The sequence below is a fragment of the Apodemus sylvaticus genome, chromosome 10, assembly GCF_947179515.1.
Source record: "Apodemus sylvaticus chromosome 10, mApoSyl1.1, whole genome shotgun sequence".
NCBI classification, from domain to species: domain Eukaryota; kingdom Metazoa; phylum Chordata; class Mammalia; order Rodentia; family Muridae; genus Apodemus; species Apodemus sylvaticus.
Window position 1 is genome coordinate 67,738,979 of NC_067481.1, and position 19,714 is coordinate 67,758,692.

General features: G+C 45.8%; 1 protein-coding gene across 4 annotated transcripts in view; it reads right to left on the reverse strand.

Annotated features, from left to right (window-relative positions):
* Positions 1-19,714, reverse strand: part of Gria1 (glutamate ionotropic receptor AMPA type subunit 1) — a 319,911-nt gene that overhangs the window by 149,932 nt on the left and 150,265 nt on the right. For 3 of the 4 annotated variants that reach the window (XM_052195297.1, XM_052195295.1, XM_052195296.1), the window contains exons 3-4: positions 5,498-5,737; positions 1,383-1,567 (exon numbers count right to left, since the gene is read on the reverse strand). In XM_052195297.1, coding sequence (XP_052051257.1) covers positions 1,383-1,567; positions 5,498-5,737 — 425 coding nt within the window. The remainder of the gene's footprint in view (positions 1-1,382; positions 1,568-5,497; positions 5,738-19,714) is intronic. The other variant, XM_052195298.1, reaches the window with a different exon arrangement.

A 19,714-nucleotide genomic window follows, 5' to 3' on the forward strand; every position in this document is an offset into this window, starting at 1 on the left:
GTCATCCATCTCCCATCTCAGCTCTTCCACCACCCCAGGCTTGTAGACCAGGACCTTTTATTTCTGTCTCGCAGATAAATCCATTGATCGTTAGAGAGGGAAATGATTCATGAAGCCAGCACAGTTGGAACTATGAATAGCAGCAATGGGCAACATTTCCACACTTCATGTACTATGGGCAGACACCTAAGTGTTCCATGCCCCAGTCCTTCTAGTCCTCATAAAGGCCTTCTAGAAGAAGTCAACATCACCCCTGCATTACAGAGTGGGGATGTAAGACAGGAGCAGATTCCTAGACTGCTTCAAGTTCACAAGCCTAGCACACACTCATCCTGGAAGCCTAACCCCAGCTGGTTTGGTTCTAGAATCTCTGCTTTACCCTTTACTGTATACTGTCTCCCAAACCCCACCCTGACTGTTAGCACTCAGTAACCCGACTACAGCCCAGAGGACTTCAGTCACCATAGAAACAATTTTGTGCTGGTTTCTCTTCAAGAGCAAACCCTAAACCCATATTTGACACTGCAGAACACACAAGGTTAATGCCTGAAAGAGCCCATGGCTTCCAAAGAAGGCTGCTCTGCTATGGAAGCTTCAGAGTGATTGCTGATCTGGTGGTGAGGTTCCCCATGGGGGGTGCAGGGTCTTGCGGGTCATTAACCAGCCTTGACATGTTGTCAAGTACTTTAAAAGCCTATCTTTCATTTTATGGCACTGTTCAGACATAACAGTGAGCCTCTTTGCTAGTTTATCTGAATACAAAAATGCAACTAAAAAAGACAGTGATCTGTACAGAGGCGCTCCTAGTGGGGCTGTGGTGTTTTCTCTAATTTGGACACCAGAGCAAATACAGTTTAGGGGTGGCCGGCTGAAGCCATTGAGGTTCCAGAACCTAGTCATAAGGTATACCACCCTTCCTACTCCCAGAGGCAGAAATTGTTCAAGAAAGGAGTGGCAAAGGAGGTGACCCTTAAAATAGGTCAGCTGGCCAAGGCCATGTCATGCCCAGTGATGGACCTGTGAGTGACACTGCCTCAGGCTGAGCACAGGACTCTGTCTGCAGCTCTGGCTCTGTAAGTTCTAAGAGAGAATGCAGTTTAACTTTAACAGTAAAGTGGAGCACAAGAAGTAAGGTTTTGGTCAGTCAGTGTGAGGACCGCATAAAGTGTTACATCAAGGCTCCCAAGGGCTTTGCTACTTCACCAAGTCTCAGATGGAAGTTTGAGGACTCATAGCATGCAAAATGGACGGTATCAAGCCTCACCTTCTTGAGAGCCCTCCTTAGCTACGCCCCCTCACTTCTAGCAACCACAGTAGCAGCACACCCATCTTTTCCCCAATTATCTCCAGCACCCTTCTTGTGGTCCTGTTTCCTCCCTTACCTGGCCCAGGATGGCGTTGAGGCGTTCTGATTCACAGTCCACCACCACCAGCCTCTCCTTTTTCTTCTCCAGGTCCTGAAAGAGCATCCGGTATCCTTCCTCAGTGGTTGTCAGAATGTTGACAGCTGTCACCTGCCAGTTCTTCTCTGCGGCTGTATCCAAGACTCTCTGAAGGACTGACAGGCCTGCAGCGGAGGGGAGGACAGAGAAACGGCAGTGTCAGCATTCACACATGACATCCATGTCTTCCTGCACTGATGCAGCCCACCCCTACTTCCAGCAGGCACATTTAGCTCTCTCTCTGCATGCACCTCCATGGGATGCTTGATGCTATCTATATCCACTTGCCCCGTGCACCCACTGCTATTCTCTATTCACATTTAGTCCTCTAGGAGGTCACTGCTGTCTTCTACCCTATTTCTATAGCAAGTGTAGTTCCTGCTCCCTGTGTGTCTGGAAGCCACAGTAGCAATCACTTGCTTTTTATTTATTTATTTATTTTTTTTGTATTCTGTACGTAGGACATGACAGACAGTTAAGAAGGACTGTTGATTAAAAACACCTTTAAAGGTTTAGATCTGGAATATAACCTAAATTACTTGGATGGGATCATTGCTTGTGTGAACTTTGGTTTCTTCCAGAGTAGAGTGGCAGCCTGAATGGTGTCTGCCTTACAGGGCTGATAAAAATAAAGTAGGAATGTTGGGTGTGGGATGGCCTGATGCCTTAAGGGTTCTTTAAATGGAAACTGTTTTTATTTTGGGAGAGCAGTGCTCTGATGGAGAAGAGGGCCAGATAGGCTCATGCACATGAACATTTACTAGGTTCCAGATAGGCTCATGCACATGAACATTTACTAGGTTCCTAGTTGGTGGCACTGTTTAGGGAGGTTATGAAATCTTAAGAAGGTAGGGTCATAACAGAGGAATAATGCCCCCCTGGGAGTGGGTGTTCAGGTTTTATAACTTTGTTCCATTTCCTGTCCTCTCTTTCTCTGTTTCCCACCTGCAGGTGCAATGCAAAGAGCCTGGCTTCCTACTCCTGCAACCGTGCCTTCTCCACCATGATGGACTGACTATCTTTCTGGAACGGTGAGCTAGAATAAACTTTTTCTTGCTTACGATGCTTTTGTCAGGGCATTTTATCATAGCCACAGAGAAGTAACCAACACAGAGAAATTTAGTAATTACTAAAGGCAGGTAATAACGGTGAATTGAATTCATGAAATTTGGATATGGCTCCAATAGCTAATACTTTGTCGCATAGTAGGTGTTCAGTTAATGTGTATTATATTTCACCACTGCTTTCTGATTAAGGCTGACCTCATGGAGGGGCCTGTTTCTCAGCACTACTGTTCTCTTAGAGTCACCCAAGTTGTTCTTGCTTCCTTTTGTGTAGCAAAGGACCACAAACTAAGTGTCACGTCTCGGTGGAAGTGTATAGCTTACACTTCGGAAAGCCAGGGCCATGTTGTTGGCAGAGCTGGTTGCTCTCTTCATCTCTGGGAGAGAATCCATTCTCTTGTCTCTCCAGCTCACATGTGTCTGCCCTCTTTGCTCATATCCTTTAGCTTATGGTTCATCTTCAAAGTCAGCTAGGATGGGCTAGGCTTTCTCATTTAATCTGACCCCAGCTCTTCTGACCTCCACCCCCTGCCCCCCCCATTGTCACAGTTAAAGACCTTTGAGATTAGTAGTAAGTCCAATGGAGTGTTCTGGAACAATCTTTGCTTTTAAAGGTCAGTTCTTGATCAGCCTTTATTGTATTTGTAACCTTGACTCACCACTGGCCTTAGCAGTCACACATTTTCCAGTTTCAGAGACAAGGAAAGGGACAGGGGGATGGAGGAAGTGGGCCTTTATTTTGTCTGTCATAGACAACTACGTTGTGGTGAATCTTTTGTACACATTGCATTTCTTACTCCTAGTCACACTGCTAATTCTTTCTATAGTCACCAATATGATGCCAGGCCTCAGGAACCTCTCTAGATTGCTTCTGGTCTGATTTTTCTACATTGGTTGATTTCCAGTGAAAGTTGCTTGATGTGAGTGAGCCACATATTTTCTGAACCTTCCCTGTGTTTATTCTGTGCTATTCTGCTGGCTTTCCTCTTAATTCACTGGATTCTAGCAGGTCTTATTCTGATGCCTATTTGCAGATGTGGACACCAAAGCTCCTTAGTCCATGGTCACACAACCAGAAAATGGTAGAGTTTAGGGCTCTCAGTTCTAAACATGAGACATGTTAGACATGGCTGTTTGCAGAGTGTGGGTTCTTCTGTCAACCCAAGAAATTCCTAACAATATGTTTCTCTGGAATTGCTATGGCTTGAACATTTATTACGGCACAACATTATTCTGAAAGGGATCATTGGCAGATGACCCACACAGTGGCTGATGTCTGAGAAAGGAAATCATCAAAATATGGAAAGAGAAGGAGAAATGAAAGAAAACAGAAAGAAATGGATGCTTCTGCTCTTTCCCTCTGTGTACCTTCCTTTTTGAGTGGCACCTCCCATACTGCCTATAAAACTGTCTTAGTCAGCCATTCTCTTGTTCAGGGTATTGAAGATTCTCTGTAAGGAAGTGCTCCCCTACCCCAGTTTCTAGACTTTCAAGTCTCAGTTGATTTGCCTCTTCTACATGCATAAGAAGGCAGCACATGGCAAGCATGCATCATAAGGCTCAGAAAGAAGAGTTCTTATATAGAAGATGAATGAAGAGAGAAAGTGGGTTATAATGCAGAAGAATGGTTGGACCATGTAAGTTGATGTGATAAATAAATGTACTGCAGGATAAGGAAGCTACAGAGAGTAAAAAGTATGAGAAACAGCTGGAAAATGTGATTGCAAAGTTCAAAGGGAGAGGACTACAAGCACTAGGGGGAGGGCAAGGATGACAGTGACGATGACAATAATAGCAAGAATGGATGATAGTGATGGGGATGGTGATGGTGGTGGTGATGATAGTGTCATGATAATGACTGTGAAAATAGTCAGGATAGTGACAGTGGTGATGGTGAGGGTGATGACACTGATGATGGTCAAGATGGTGGTGGTGATGAAGATGATGACAGTGATCATGGTAAGGATGGTGATAGTAAGGATATAGTAATGATGATGATGATAGCAGTGGTGGTGACAGTGCTGATGGTTGATAGTGGTGATGTTGACAGTGGAGGCAGCTTTGATGACAGTTGCCATTGATGATAGGGATGATGATGGGATGGTGGACATGATGAGGATGATGACAATGAGGATGACAAGGACGACAAAGATAATGAGAATGATATTGATGATGATGATGAGGAGGAACATGACAATGATGATGACAATGACAATGATGATGATAATGATGATGAGGATGATGACAATGATGATGACAATGACAATGATGATGATAATGATGATGAGGATGATGACAATGATGATGACCACAGTGGTGAGGGTGGTATTGATGGTGATGACGATGACGGTGGTGGTAGTAATAACAGTGATGATGATGACAGTGTTGATCATTATGGTGAAAATGGTGCTGCCACAGTCGGTAGTGAAAATAGGCAGCAGATAAACATATATTGAGGATTTTTGAATACATTGAATACATTGTAGGCAATGAACAAACCCATTTCAGCCATTATCTCACTAAATCATCATGATGCATTCTTGAGATAATGACAATTCAGCTTCCTTTTAGTCACAAAGGAATGAAGTCATGGAGAATTTGACCTACTATATGAGTGATGAAGCTAAAACATCAAGAACCTGTACAAAGTTCCAGCATTGGGAAAGAGAGAACTTAGGTTCAGATCTTGTTCTGCTTTCCCCTCTATTAACTGTATTCTGAGATGTGGCCACTTTGCTGAAAAATTTGAACTTTGCAACATGAGAGTTTGGTGAGTGGTAGCCTAGCTTGATGGGTTAGAGGATCCCTCTCTCAAAGGATGTATTTTCACATTCTCAGTTAAATAATGGCAACTAAGGTATCATCACCCAAAAATAAGGCACCTGGCTTCTTCTCCATGTGTTTTAAGGAAACAGAAAGGCATCATTCTTCTTCCTGCTGGTGAATTTTCTCCATCCCTCAACAATCTCCTTTCCTTAACTCTTAGCTTACCCCGGTCAGCATCATAGATGTAGACAAAGGTCTGCCACTTGTAATGGTCGATGATGCTAATGAGAGCTTCCTGTAGTTCCGGGCGCAGCTGAAGGACAAACTGATTGGATGTGTCAACGGGAAAACTTGGAGTAATGAAGCACACATGGAGGGCCCCACAGAAGGATGTCAGCATGTTGACAGTCCTCCGTTCATAAAATCCAAAGATGGCGTATACTCCTTTGGAGAACTGGGAACAAACTAGAAAAGAAGATAAGAAAGGTTAGTGGGGGATCAGGGAAAAGCTCACTAGATAAAAGCACTTGTTGTACAAATATCATAACCCCAGTTCTGATCCTAGCCCTCATAGAAACAGCATGGGTGCATGTGCCTGTAACCCCAGCACTGAGGTATGGAGACGTGAAGATTCCTGGATCTCACTGGCCATAAGCAGAGCCTGGAATAGTAATCTCTAGGTTCAGCGAGAGGCCCTTGAAAGGAATAGTGTAGAGAGCAGCAGAGGATGAGACCCATATCCTCCCCTGGTCCCTGAACATGTGCACATAGCTTCACACACTTACACATATACATGTGCACACATTCATAACCCCCAAATTAATGAATAGAAATGCTCTAAACAAATGTCCAGATGGCTTGAAAAATCCATTTAAGTCACCATCACTAACCATCTGCTGTCTAGCCATCCACCCTACCAATCAACCATCCACCCATGCCTTCAAATACCAATCTGTTCAACAGCTCATTGATCTCACCATCTACCCGTTCTATTCACACTTTCATCTGTGTGAACCCACATCCATCTGTCTGTGGCCAGTGCTTCTCAGATGCCTGTTACAGACCAGCAGTCATCATGATCTGTTTATGTTGCAATCATACATTGTGCTAGCATAGTAGCCACACGGCAAAGCACTTTCACACAATTAACCCCTCTTGTCACTTACAAGGACCCTGTTAAGAAATGAATGAAAGGGACATTTTAAAAGAAGGGATATTAAAACCAAGGATTGGAAATGAATAGGCCTATTTGTGCAAGGAGATGGTGCAGTAAACAATGAATCAACCATGCAAGGGTGAAGACATGAGTTTGAACCCCAAGGACATGGAAAGCTGGGCACAGTAGTATGCTTGTCTATAATCTTGCCTTTATAGTTAGACGGGAGGTGAGACAATAGATTTGCTGGCATCTCTTGGGCTAGCTAATCTGCACACACTGGAAACAACAAAGGAACTGTGTCTCAAACAAGAAAGAAAGGATGAACATCTGAGGTGGTCTCCTGACTCCCATGTGTTTCCCTTACAAACACATATGCACACACACACAGTTAATGGACAAGCTCATGTTATACATCTAGGTTAAATCCAGGGCGAGTAGATATGCTGGCTGCTTAGTCCCCTTTCATTTCTTTACCCACAGCTCTTAGGCAAAGCCTAACAACACCTGCCACAGGAAGGGCGGCAGCCTACTACTGCTGCTGCAGACATGAGTTCAGGAACAAAACATGGATTCTCTCCGCCGTGCCCTCTCAGTGTATGCCTCCTGTTGATGTTTATGTTGCAATCATACATTGTGCTAGCAGATTTTCAGGCCTTCTAGAGGATCAGCCACAGCAACAGCTTAGCCACGTAAATACCCCCACAGGATCCATTATTCAGGATTCCAGTTGCTATGAATGCTGGTTTGCAGGTGATATTATTGCTGCTTAGAGTGTGATCCTAACAAGACTAAGGGTATGAGATCGGGCTGTATGTCCATCCGTCTGTCCATCCGCAAACTTCACTTTTCTATATGACCCAGGATGGAGCATTGACAGCCAGGAGACTGCCCTGACTTAATCCTGAGACTCAAACTTGAGTGCACATTACCATGCCGATGCCTTGGAAACCCATAACTTGAATATTCCTAGAGAATTATTATTATTGTTAATGTGTTTTATTTTATTCTCTGAGGATTTCACATATGAATACATTGTGTTTCAGTTATATTCACCCCTGACAGCCACACTCCACTCCAGGCCTGCCACTTCAACCCCTAGCTTCACATTTCTCTCAAGGTGACTGGCCCACTGACTGTTCATTCTAGAGTGAAACATTATGGGGCATCTACTCTAACCAGCCCTGTGGCTGTCCCAGGAGCTGACGGTGATAATCATGGCCTGAACTTTATGCTGCGTGGTCCTTTAAATTAACATCCATAGTTCACATGCTTTATAATGCTCAGGAAATATCTTAGGCTTTTTGGACACGTTGTGATTGCTCTAAGATGAAAATTTTCTAATTAAATTTTAGTGTAGAAAATAATGAACTTAATTGCAACAGACTTTTCATCCATATGTATTACTGTACTTCGGTCACTCGCAGCTCCTCCCTCATCGCCTTCTGCCTCTTCCCATTGGTTCCTTCATTCTCACCAACAACCCCCTTGTACTCCTAAATCTAGATTCTTCGAAAGAGAAAGCATGATTAAAACTGTCTTTCTCCTTCCTATTGCCTTCTCCTCTCCTTCCTCATTAGACCCCCTTCCTTCCCTGTGTGGTCTCCTTGTTACTGTCATGTGTACACACACTCACAAATACACACATGCAAGCACACTCACACACACACACACACACACATGTTGAGGTTTGGTCTATTGATGTGTATGTAATGCTATGTGGGGCCTTGAAGACCTGGACCTGGTTGCCCCAGAGATGAGAGAGTCCTCACATAAACCCAAGTGACAGTTTGTGACTTTGCCTCCAAGTTATTTCTGATTTGTAAATAAAGATGCTGACAGCCAATAGCTGGGCAGAAGAGACATAGGCGGGGTTTAGGGTTTCCAGACTTGTGAGTCTGAGGAGACCCACAAGGGAGAGAAAAAAAGCAAGGAAAGAGAAATTCACTATGGGTTAGAAATCAAGCAAACAGGGCCTCTGATTGGCCATCCTAGCTGACCCTTTGCACCTTGATTCTAGTGGTTTTTGTCTCAGGGACTCTGATCTCTGGTCCCTTCTAGCCTGCAGGACTGTTCTTTTGCCTCTTCTAAGGTCCTGTCTTAACTTGTCTTGCTTTCCCAAGCAGGCTTCTTTCCCTCCCATTAGCCTCCCATCACCACCAGCCTCGGTTTCCATCCTTTAGTCATTGTGTCTAAAGCCACAGGCTCGGCTTCTGCCTACATCTGTAGCTGTTTTGTTCCATATATTCTCTGAATGTAGTAATTGTCTCCCAGAGCCAGAAGAGTGCTTGGAACACCATAGGTGCTCAAGAAATATTTGATGAATGAATTCATGCTGGGTGCTTGAGGGGACATTCACATGACCCAGGGTAGGTGGGGGAAGGAGGTGGTTGCCTGCATTTCTTTTTTCCTTGCCCTAGGTGGCTTTCTTCTGAGGTGGCTCCTTAGCCTCCTCCACTCAAACTATTTTCTCATTCTGCCTAATGAGACTCACTTTCTGTGCATAGTCCACAATAGGCACTGCCTTTAAATGTCTACTATAATTACTAGACTCAGGTTTCTATAAGTATGATTTTTTTTTCTACCAGGAAGCATACATTGTATATTATCTACCCATGTTAAATATAGATTTGTCAAAATGCACAATCCATCTTCCAAGGGTTAGTGTGCATAGGAAGCACATAAACTCTGTTAAAATTTTATAATAGGCTCCATGGTATTTTTAGGATCCCATCTCTCCCCTTGGGGCAGTGAAATACTGTCCTGTATCATGAAAATCCAGCTTCCAGACCTATTCCCTCACACCACCTTCGACTTTCACACAGTCAGTCAGATCTCTGGGGTCCTAGTGGCTGTGACATTTTTTTTTTTTTTTTTGCTAGAACTTTAGTACAAGTAGAGGGAAAAGCAGGTTGTGGGGAGGTAGAAAAAAAAGGGTATGGGGAAGAAGGTAAAGGAAGAAGTAGAAAGGGAGGGAAGGGATGGTGAAGAGTGGGAAGAGAGGGTAAAGTAGGGTAAGGGGAGCAAGGGAAGGTAGGGTGTGGAGGGAGGGAAAAGAGGTGAGAAGGGAGGGCAGGTGGGGTGGGGAGGAAGACAGCTCTCACTAAATCCATAGACATAGCTGGCCACAACTTCCCAAATTACCTCTGAATTTTCCCCTAATAAGTCTCACTCTCATGCAAGTGGGTGTGTTCTATCCTTTAGACCAAGAGGGTGCATGTTAACACTGTTCCTTAAAAGAATGCAGCGTGGGAGTGGCCTAGCTTGTATTTACTTGGGTGGACTCTGACTTGTAGTCACCAAGTTGGATCATTTCACTTTGATGCGCCTTCTGATTTCAACTAAACCCTAGGAGATGAGGGAGAAAGGGGGAGAGGGAGAGACGGGGAAAGGGGATAGGAGAGAAAGAGAGGGATGAGAGAGAGTTGGAGGAGGGAGAGGAAGGGGAGGGAAGAGAGGGAGAGGGAAGGAGACTCCACAGACCCAAGGCCTGCCGGGCAGGACCGTCCTTGGTTAAGTGTTGAGGAAGATAATTAGTGGTTATAAGACATGGCTTTGGAACTGTCAAAGTAAATCGCACAGGAGAGCTAAGTCTCCATAGAGAAAGAACTAGACTAGATGGCAGAAGACCAAGAGGGTCCTCTCTTCCTTTCCATCAGTACAAAGAGTGCGAGTGAGTGAGCAAATTCAGCTTTCTCCTGGGAGTTTCTTTAGCTGTGAAACAATGGGGTAGACTCAGCCTCACTCAGAACTCCTCCACACACCAGCATTCTAGGGCTTCACTGAGTTGACTGGAAAATAGTTACTAATTTAGCCTTTGAGCTGCTCGAGGCTCAGACATTCAGGAACCCCTTTGCAGCTCTTCAGTCCAAGCAGCTGGTAGAGCCTCTGAGTCTTTAGATTCCACATGCTGATGTGCTGGGACCAAGTCCAGAGGCCTGTGGAGTCTCAGTTAAGATACATCCTTTGACCTATAGTATGAGTTAGCTCTTCAGCAGAGGGTAGGTGAGGCCTGTGGCAAATCAGAGGAGCTGGGGAAGGGGGTATATTCACAGAGGTGACCAGTAGGAGTGAAGAAAGAGGAGTGTCCCTAGGCAGGATCAGGACCCCAATGTGCATTAGCTGGAACAGAGTCCCAGGACAGATTCAGAGCAGACTGGGTAGTGTGTGGGGCCCTTAGCACAGGGAAGTCCAGTTGAGTACCTTCTGGTGACCGTCAGTGTGTGCTGGCATTGGACCACTGTCCCATGGCCAAAGATGACTCTTCACACTGACTCTTTTTATCCCACAAGGGAAACTACAGACTAGTGACCAGCATACAGGAAATTCTGGACCTGAGCTCTGCCACTCCTGGCTGCAGAACCCAAGTTCCTGACATATTTGACATATTGCCTTCTCCTTCTGCAATGACGGGAAGAAATAGACTGGCCAACAGGTCAGTTTCAGCCTCTGAATAATTCTTAAGTGCCCTTCCCTTGGCCAGGTAAAAAGTCATTGCTTCACTGAGCCATATATATGGATCTATCTATCTATCTATCTATCTATCTATCTATCTACCTACCTATCTATCTTCTATACCTATTAACCTTTGTCTTTTATCTGTATCAACCTATCTCTTTATACATATGTATTTATTTCACCATGGTGTGACCTTGCTGTTCTTTAATGCCTGCTCTATCCTAGGGAGATCATTCATGCTTATATACATACATGCTCTCTTTTCTCCCATGAATTGTCTCACTGACCTATTTGTTCCCTTCTAAACGGCCAGCTTCTGACCCTCATGAGGCACTTATAGGGCAATAGAGATATGCCAATGAGCTTGGCAGGCCCTGAGCCTCAAGGATCAACACATTGACAATAGAGGATACTAGAAAACAGTTATAAGTAACAACTCAGTCTTAGTGTCTATTAGGGATGAGTCCGTGATTCAGGTAAGGGTATTTAGCCTTAGCCTGAAGAGGGAGCTCAGTGGGTAAAGTGCTTGGCATGCATGAAACTGGGTTTAGACCACCAACACTCATAACAATCCTGGTGTGGTGAGGAGTACCTGCAATACTAGCCCCAGGGAGGCAAAGACAAGGAGACAGAAGGATCTTGGGGCTTGCTGGTGTCTGGTGTCAGTGAAACAGTGAACTTTAGATTCAGTTAAAGAATGTCTCAAAAATGAAGTGGACAGAGACAGAGGAAGATACCATCAACCTCTGGTCTATGTGTACACGGATGAACACGCACACACACTCACACACACATACACACATACACACACACACATACACACACAGAGAGAGAGAGAGAGAGAGAGAGAGAGAGAGAGAGAGAGAGAGAGAGAGAGAAACACAGAGAAAAACAGAGAGACACAGACACAAACACACACAGAGACAGAGAAACAGAGAGATTGGCAGAGAGAGATATATACAGGCAGACACAGAAAGACAGACAGAGAGAGACACAGACAGAGAGAGATTGAGAGACAGAGATACACACAGAGAGACGGAGACAGAGAAAGACAGAGAGACAGAGATACACAGACACAGATGCAGACAGACAGACAGACAGACACACACACATACACACACACAGAGCATCACTAGCACTCTTATGCCTTATAAGAAAGCATCATCCAAAGTAGGATGTTAGCTGTAGCCCTTGTTTACAAAGCATATTCCAGGAGTGAGGAATGGCAGGCACAAAGGTCCTGGACAACAGAGATGGAGCCAGGCAACACTGGGACATACTACCGTGTCACTGCTTCCAGGACAGTCTGCAGGAGAGCAAATCCAACAACTAGAGAAGTGAAAATCGAGGCCAGGACTCTCCCTTTGGGAGACACAGATCAGGAAAGCCCCCAAGCTGCTCAGTACAGCAGCCCAGGCCAGCCTGCTGCTCACAGGAGCCCTTTGATAGTCAGTCCTGGTTGCGGCACCATCCACTTAGTATCAATAAATCTCCAGGCCCTGGGCACTGGCCCTGACAGCTCCCTCCTTGGGAGGGAACTCCCTGTATTAGCTGCTTTGTAATTGTCATTTCCTTTAAGGCCTCTCTCTCTGACATTTCTCCTTAGCTCCTGGCTGCAGTCCCTGGAAGTGTGTCAGCCTCGTTGTAAATAGTGGATAACGAGGTGACGGGGACATTTTCATGTTGCGGGAGGGAACTAGAGCATACCCACATGTTGGAGAACGTTTAGACACTTACCTGGACCCCACATACACCTGAGCAACTCTACCCTTTTAGGTGGGGTTCTCATTCAACACTAATGTATTGTCATTAAAGATGCTTTGTGTTTGTCACTCGGAGGACAGTGGCCTTCCTTTGCATGCTCCAGCTCCAGTTCTGACCCATGTAGTATTACCATTGTGCATAGGATTGCTCCCATTCCCTCTGAATGAAACAACGCTCCTTTAGGATGCTGTGACACGTCTCGGTGTCTTTACCATTTAGTAGGCAAGCCCTCAGCAGACCTCTGATACAGTCAACCAATATTCACTGTTGCTAGAAAATTGAGATACTGTGATGACCCAACACATACATGCTTCTGGCCTTCCTGGGGATGTTTTATTTTTAAATGACTTCAGAAAGTCCCACATCAAGGGGAATCACAGAGGAACCCCTGAGATGGCAGTAAGAAATCAACTACAGAACAAATGGTCCTCCTTGCTGCTACAGCCAGTGCTGGCTTCAGGCAAGGCTGCCTGCTGCCTGTCCAGGTAGAGTAGCAGTTTTTCTGCCTGCTGGGTGACAGGGGAGGAAGCATCAGAGCAACTGCAGAGGGTGAGGCTGACTGGGGCGGAGGACACAGCTTGGCATTGGAGGCAGACAGGGACCTGGGTACACAGACCTCTCAGGAATAGACCAAGCTAAGACGTCCTTCTCTGTGCCAGTATTTCTTCTCCCAGCTTGGCTTGTTGGCTTCTCTCTTCAACTGAAGGAAGATGGTTGACTGAAAGATGGCTGCAGAGGACTCATCTCCCTCTGAGCAGCTTAGAGCATTTATTGTCCAGCTGGAGTACTGATGACCAGGCCCTGGAGGCCAGTGAGGTGTGATTATGTATGAGGTTGGGCATTAGAACAAGGCTGGGCTCTGGTTGTGGGGTCTGTATTCCCTGTGTGGGTGCTGTGCTGAAAGCAGGGGGCAGGGCAGACTGACTGAAGAGCCTTGGCACAGAGGCTGGTCAGGGGTTCATGGCTTCCTATCCTGAACTATACTGGGACCATCTGGGTGGTGGGGTCATCCTTTCTTCTTCCTTCCTTCACACCTTCGTCTTGCCCCTCCATCTCTTCCTCCCTTCTTCTTTCTTTCCATCCCTCTGTTCTTCCTTCCCTCCTTACATCTCACCTCTCTTTCCTTGCCTTCTTTCATCACATCCATCCCTTCCTCCTCCTCCTCCTTCATTTCTCACATCCATTCCTTCCTTCATTCTACTCTTCCTTCTTCCATCGTTTCCTCCTCTCTTTCTTTCCTCTCCCTCTTTCTCTCCCTTCCCCCCATTAGAACTTTCATACTCGTTAGAGGTATGTATGTGGCCCTACGGAAAAGAATGTTCCATTTCTTCTCCATGTTACTCATCTAAACAAATGTTCACTCAACTCATCATAAGTGTTGGGCAGAGAGTGGGTGTCAGGTTTTAAGAGGCTGTGACAGGTCAGCGATGCAGGGCAGTGAAAAATTCTTAAGGCAGAAAATGGCAGAAGTAGAGAGTTTGCTAGTTTGCTAGATACGCTGTGGTCTCCTGCGGGGTGGGGGGGAGCAAGTGGGGCCTCCTGGGGGCTCCTTTATGAGGGCACAGTTCTATGTGGGCAGCAGGGAAGTGCTTCAGTGCCATGGACTTACTCAGATCAGCAGCAGTCTAGCCTTGAGGCAATGAGAGTCTTGAGTTCAGCCTCTTATGCTAAACTAGCATCCACAATAGGAGGACCAGCACTGGATATACAGTCTCCACTGTCTTGGAGCCTAGAGTCTGGAAGGGAAGACAGATACCAAAAACATAGAGGATCCTTTTGGATACTGCAGATGCTGAAATGAGACCAGGACAGAGGGGCTGGACTGCTTCTGGCAGGTGTCAGGAATTCCCTCTCTATAGCAGCCATGACTGAGTTGAAAAATATAAAGATTCGAGGATAAGGATGGAAAATGGTTTAGAGTTGGCTAGGCAAAGGGCCAGGGAAGGAGCTGCATACAGAGAAGCAGAAGCCCCAAACAGAGCTCATCAACAAGATGTGAGCTGCGAAAGCAGAAGAAAGGCCAGAGCTGGAGCTCAGCCGTGCAGCACTTGCCTAGCGTGGCTGAGACCCTGGCCCTGGCCCTGGCCCTGGGCCCCCATCCATCCTCAGCTGTGTGTGTGTGTGTGTGTGTGTGTGAGAGAGAGAGAGAGAGAGAGAGAGAGAGAGAGAGAGAGAGAGAGAGGGAGAGAGAACCATATAATCATATAAACCTAGACCTCCATTCTGAGGTGGGCTCACCAAAGTGTACGCAGTATATCCAGAGGATGGAGTATTTGATGTGAGGATGGAGAGAAGGCAGGCTTGAAACTGTGAGTAGGGCTAAAGACTTAGTGTTCTTCAAGGTTTAGGGCACTTTGTGTGTGACTTGGGAATCTGTAGAGTTCTTGCTCCAGGTTTAGGACAACACTAGTTCATTTCAGATTCTCCCAACTCTGGTTATACAGTGTAAGTCACAGGGCAAGGGACACTGTGGGTAGAAAGGCTGTCCTGAGTCAATGGGACAGTTTGGAAATGGGAATGGGCACATATGACTTACTTAATCATGAGATTACTAGTAGAGGAGGCCCCTGAGTTTATGAGTCCCAGTGTTCTTGGTCATTTGCAGACCTCAAGCTCGGGGAGCCCTACTGCCTCCAGCTCCCTCCCCTGCCCCAAAGCCTTTCCACTAAAGCCACACTTCTGTGTCTGAAGAAGTGTGCATCTATGAAATTGTATCTAAAGCACAGGCTTTGTTAGTGTGGGTTCTTGGAAGTCAAGAGTGCAAACTCATGGAGGCTACAAAGGGTAGCCTCAGGATCAGTGTTAGGATGTTCTAGAGATGCTCTTCAGAGTCTCAGCCAAAGTGTCAACAGCTTCATTCAGCTCAAGATTGTGCAGGGTGTGGGTTATCAGAAAGGCCAGGGGAAGCAGACAAGCAGACCTTTTACTGAGGACAGCAAAGGGTGGGTCCTGTGAGCAGAAGGGACTGTGCATTGGGCGTACCAACCACGAGATGGGTGCAAGATTTCACAGTGTTCCTATTTTATAACTCAGAGTCTAAGATCATGCTAGGAGCTACATCAATGTCATACAGTTCTAAGCACTGAGTGTTCAGTAACATGCCATATCCGATGCTATTATTACCTATACCCAGGAGGCCGAGAGCTCTGAGATAGAGAAATGAGAGATGCGTACAGTGCTTCACCCGTTATAAAGGGCGCATTATTCTTTAAAACTCTTATGGGGATTTGTACAATGATTATAGAGTATTTTCAGTAGATGGATGAATGAACAAATGAAAAATTGTGTGTGTGTGTGTGTGTGTGTGTGTATGTGTGCGCGCGCATGTGAGTGTGCACATGTACAGGCTAGAACTGTCTTACATGATCACACTCTATCTTAAATTTTAAGGCAAGGTATCTTCCTTTCAAACCAAAAGCTGCTGACTCCGCTAGCTCCAGGGATCCCCGAGTCTCTGCCTCCTGAGTATTATGGTTCTATGCCTGCCTGACATTTAAACAGGTTCTGGAGATGTTATTGGTCCTTATAAGTGAGAAGCTCATGTTTTACCCATTCTGCCACTTCCTCAGTCTCTGAGGTGAATTCTTGACTTCTGACCCCATCTCCCTTGTCAATGGTTACACATTCCAAATGTCTTTCTGAGCATTGTAACTTTTTACCTCCAATGGAGGTAAAGCTCCCTTGGAGTAAAGGTTTCTCAAGTCTGCTGTTTTTCTCGCTACATAAGATGGACTGAATCCTGTATGTACCCACTGAGGAATAAACACAAGCTCCTTTTCCACATTCTTCTGAGAGAGGTCATCATCTACATTCATGGGTCTGGCAGGTAGGCATGCAAAGGCCTGTGTGTGTCATCCACCCCACTCTAAGAGGTCACTTCCTGTCAGCTTAGACTGACAGGATGAGAGAGAGGCAGCTCTCTGGCTGGTGCTGAAACCCAGGCAAGCCTGATGAATTCCACCCACAGCACACAGTCTCCTCAGCCGTGCTCCCTAGGCGTGGAGGTTCACATCCTCTTACGTAACTCAGCCGTTACCGTGTCAAATGGGTTTGGAAGGAAGGATTTTCACACTGTGGAAAACTGTAGACCTTCGGACTGTGATGGGCAGGGAGTCTGTCAAGGGAGGGACAGACAACACATACTGTCCCTGACTCATCGATGATTCAGGAACTGAAACTCACAGGGTCATAGATTTTAGTACTAAAGGTACCTGGTCTTAAGGGACTACTGACCTAGAAAAATCTTCCTACCAGACAGCTAGATGATCAGCTACACTTCAAGCTTTATTTCATTTGAATATGTTTAGAATATGCAAAACCTGAATCAAGGTTATGACCAATAGGGCCTCCTCTTCCCCTAATGGTGTGGTATTGTCCACTTGATGTTCCAGGTGGCTGGCACCGCCAGCAGCAATACCATTCTTCTTATTGGTCACTGTGACGGCAACTTTCACTCCAAACAATCACTGTGTTCCTGTGTACCAGCGCTATGTTAAGTACTTTCTATGAGTACTAATTTAATAATTACTAATGAGAGAGGGGCTACAGTGATAGAACCAAGGGCTTTGCACATGCTAGGTGCTCTAGTTTGCTTCCTGTTGCTGTGATGAAGCACTCTGACCAACAGCAGTATGGGGAGGAAAGGATTACCTCAGCTTATACTTCCAGGGACACTCAGTCACTGAAGGAAGTCAGAGCAGGAACCTGAGGCAGAAACCAGAGGAACAAGGCCAGCCGTCTCACTCAGTGGCTCGTACTAGCCTAGCTTTTTCATACAGCCAAAACCATCTGCCAGGGGAAACATGCTGCCCAGAGTAGGTCAGACCCTCCTACGTCCATTGATAAGCAAGCCCATCCCTCACATACATGTGCACATTCCAATCTGATCTAGGCCAGTTCCTTAACTGAGACTTCTCTCAGATGACTCAAGGCTATGATAAATTGACAACCAAGACTAACCAGGACAGGAGTCAAGAACTATGTTGCTGGGAAACATCCTTAGCCCTAACATAACTAATGAAGGATATGGTTATTGTCCTAATTGGTAGGTAGCAAACTGAGCTTGACTGACCCACCCAAAGTCACACTGCCATTCTGTAGAAGACTTGGAATCCAGGCTCATCTCTCCTAACACAAGAACAGTAATGTGAAACATTTCCTCTCAGAAATACTCTCTAAGTTGAGCAAGAAAGGGATAATTCTTTCACATATAGATGGGAAAGGAATGAGGGACCATGGAGACAGGTCTGATCTCAGGTCTCTTTTTGATGGTGTCTATGGTGACTAAAGTATACTGTTTACAACATGAGGAGAGGAGGCAGAGGAAAGGATTTTGAGAAGACCCAAACTCATGAATCGCATCTCAATTGCAAGAAGGCTGCCTCTTACTGCTCTCTATGTAAGGGTCAGTGGTGCCTCTATGGTCTTAGGTGAACACCAGCTATGACCACACAAGGGCAGTAATGTGTTGGATCAGCATCAAGGTTCTTAGTCCCAGATTTCTGTCCCTCTCCCTGGCAGGCAGCTTTGAATGAGAGGACCTGTAACACTGTCCCCTCAGCTACTGGTCTGCTCTGATGAGATGGCAGAGGAGGCTCCATCTTGAGTGGAAATGCATGTTCAGAGATCTGTACAGAAAGTTATGTGCCAGTGAGCATTGTGTATTGGGCCGTGGGAGGACAAGGTGTAGGCATATGTAGGCCACTCAGCTTTGTTCAAGGGCTTGGTCTACAAGCCAGGCAAGGAGCTCTTGTTTGGAATCAGATGAGGGCTGGGATTGGAGGTGGATCTCAACAAGGATTTGTCTTGGACTGAGCCCAGGGGCCAAGGTAGAGGCTGCAGTTTAAGATGCAGTGAGCGCACATGAATCTCATGTGAGGCAGGAGGTGAGATTCACTGCTGGGTCCTGGTGGGGTCGAGTTTACCTAGCTCAAGGACCCAGGTATATAAGCCATCCAGAATAAACACAGGCAGGGGCATCAGCCAAGGTAAGGGGACTATGAGAGCTTTCTAACTTCCTCTCCCTTTGGCTCCATCACCCCTCAACCCCAATCATTAAACATCTCTTGCTGGTTGTTTAAGGAATCATCATGTTAAGGTACATGAGAGTACCAGGCCAACCATTCATTCAATGAAGCAGACTTCCCCTTTGGCTTCCCTGATTCCTATTTCCTGAGTGAGTAGGGAAAAAAAAAAAAAAAAGGCCTCTTGTTTCCTATCTGCTATTCTCTCCCTGTGAAAATCATACTTGCAAATGTACCCTCCTTGGCCAAGCAGCAAGCGCACATCTCAGTGCACACCTGCGAATTTGATCAGCACCTGTCAATCAGGGCCAAAATTTCCTGACATCCACAATGAGAGCCTGAAGGTGCCCTTAATGGCAAAAATCCACCTTCTATCTAGAGAGCTGTGTGCTCAGGAGACTGGAAGGGCAAAAAGGAAGTCATGAGACTGCCAGTGACAGAAACTTCCTGAATCTCAAAACTAAATGACATCATCAGACCCAAATCCCTTCTGTATCTCTCCGAACTCACTTCAGACCCCACCTCAGTTGATTTCCAGGCTCTGAACACCAATCAGACTGAGGACCACACAAAAGAAGGCTGAACCCTTTCCTTTCTGTGGCAGAGAACCTGCCTGCCACTGTTCCTATGCCTAGAATTTCTCTTTGGATTGGTGTGAAGCATCACGGACTTCACACTCTGGCTTCTCCCAGGTTTTCTACCAGCATATGTATCCTCCATTTGGGCTTCATACTGGTCATTTTCTTACCATTTCTTTCTTTTTTGGGGGGTGGGGTGAATTACTATTTTGCAAATGTGTTAGGAGTTTTACACAAGAACACTTGGTAACACCCTTGTATAGCATTCGAAATGCCCTGGGTTCAATCCCCAGTCCTATATAAACAGGGAATGGCTGTCTATTCCTGTGATCCCAGGACTCCAGGAGTGGAGGGAAGAGGATGAGGCATTAGGTCATGCTTAGCTCCACAGTGAGTTAGTTGGAGCCCAGCCTGAGCTGTGTGAGACCCCACCCACACATTTCTTAGATACGCTACTCCTATT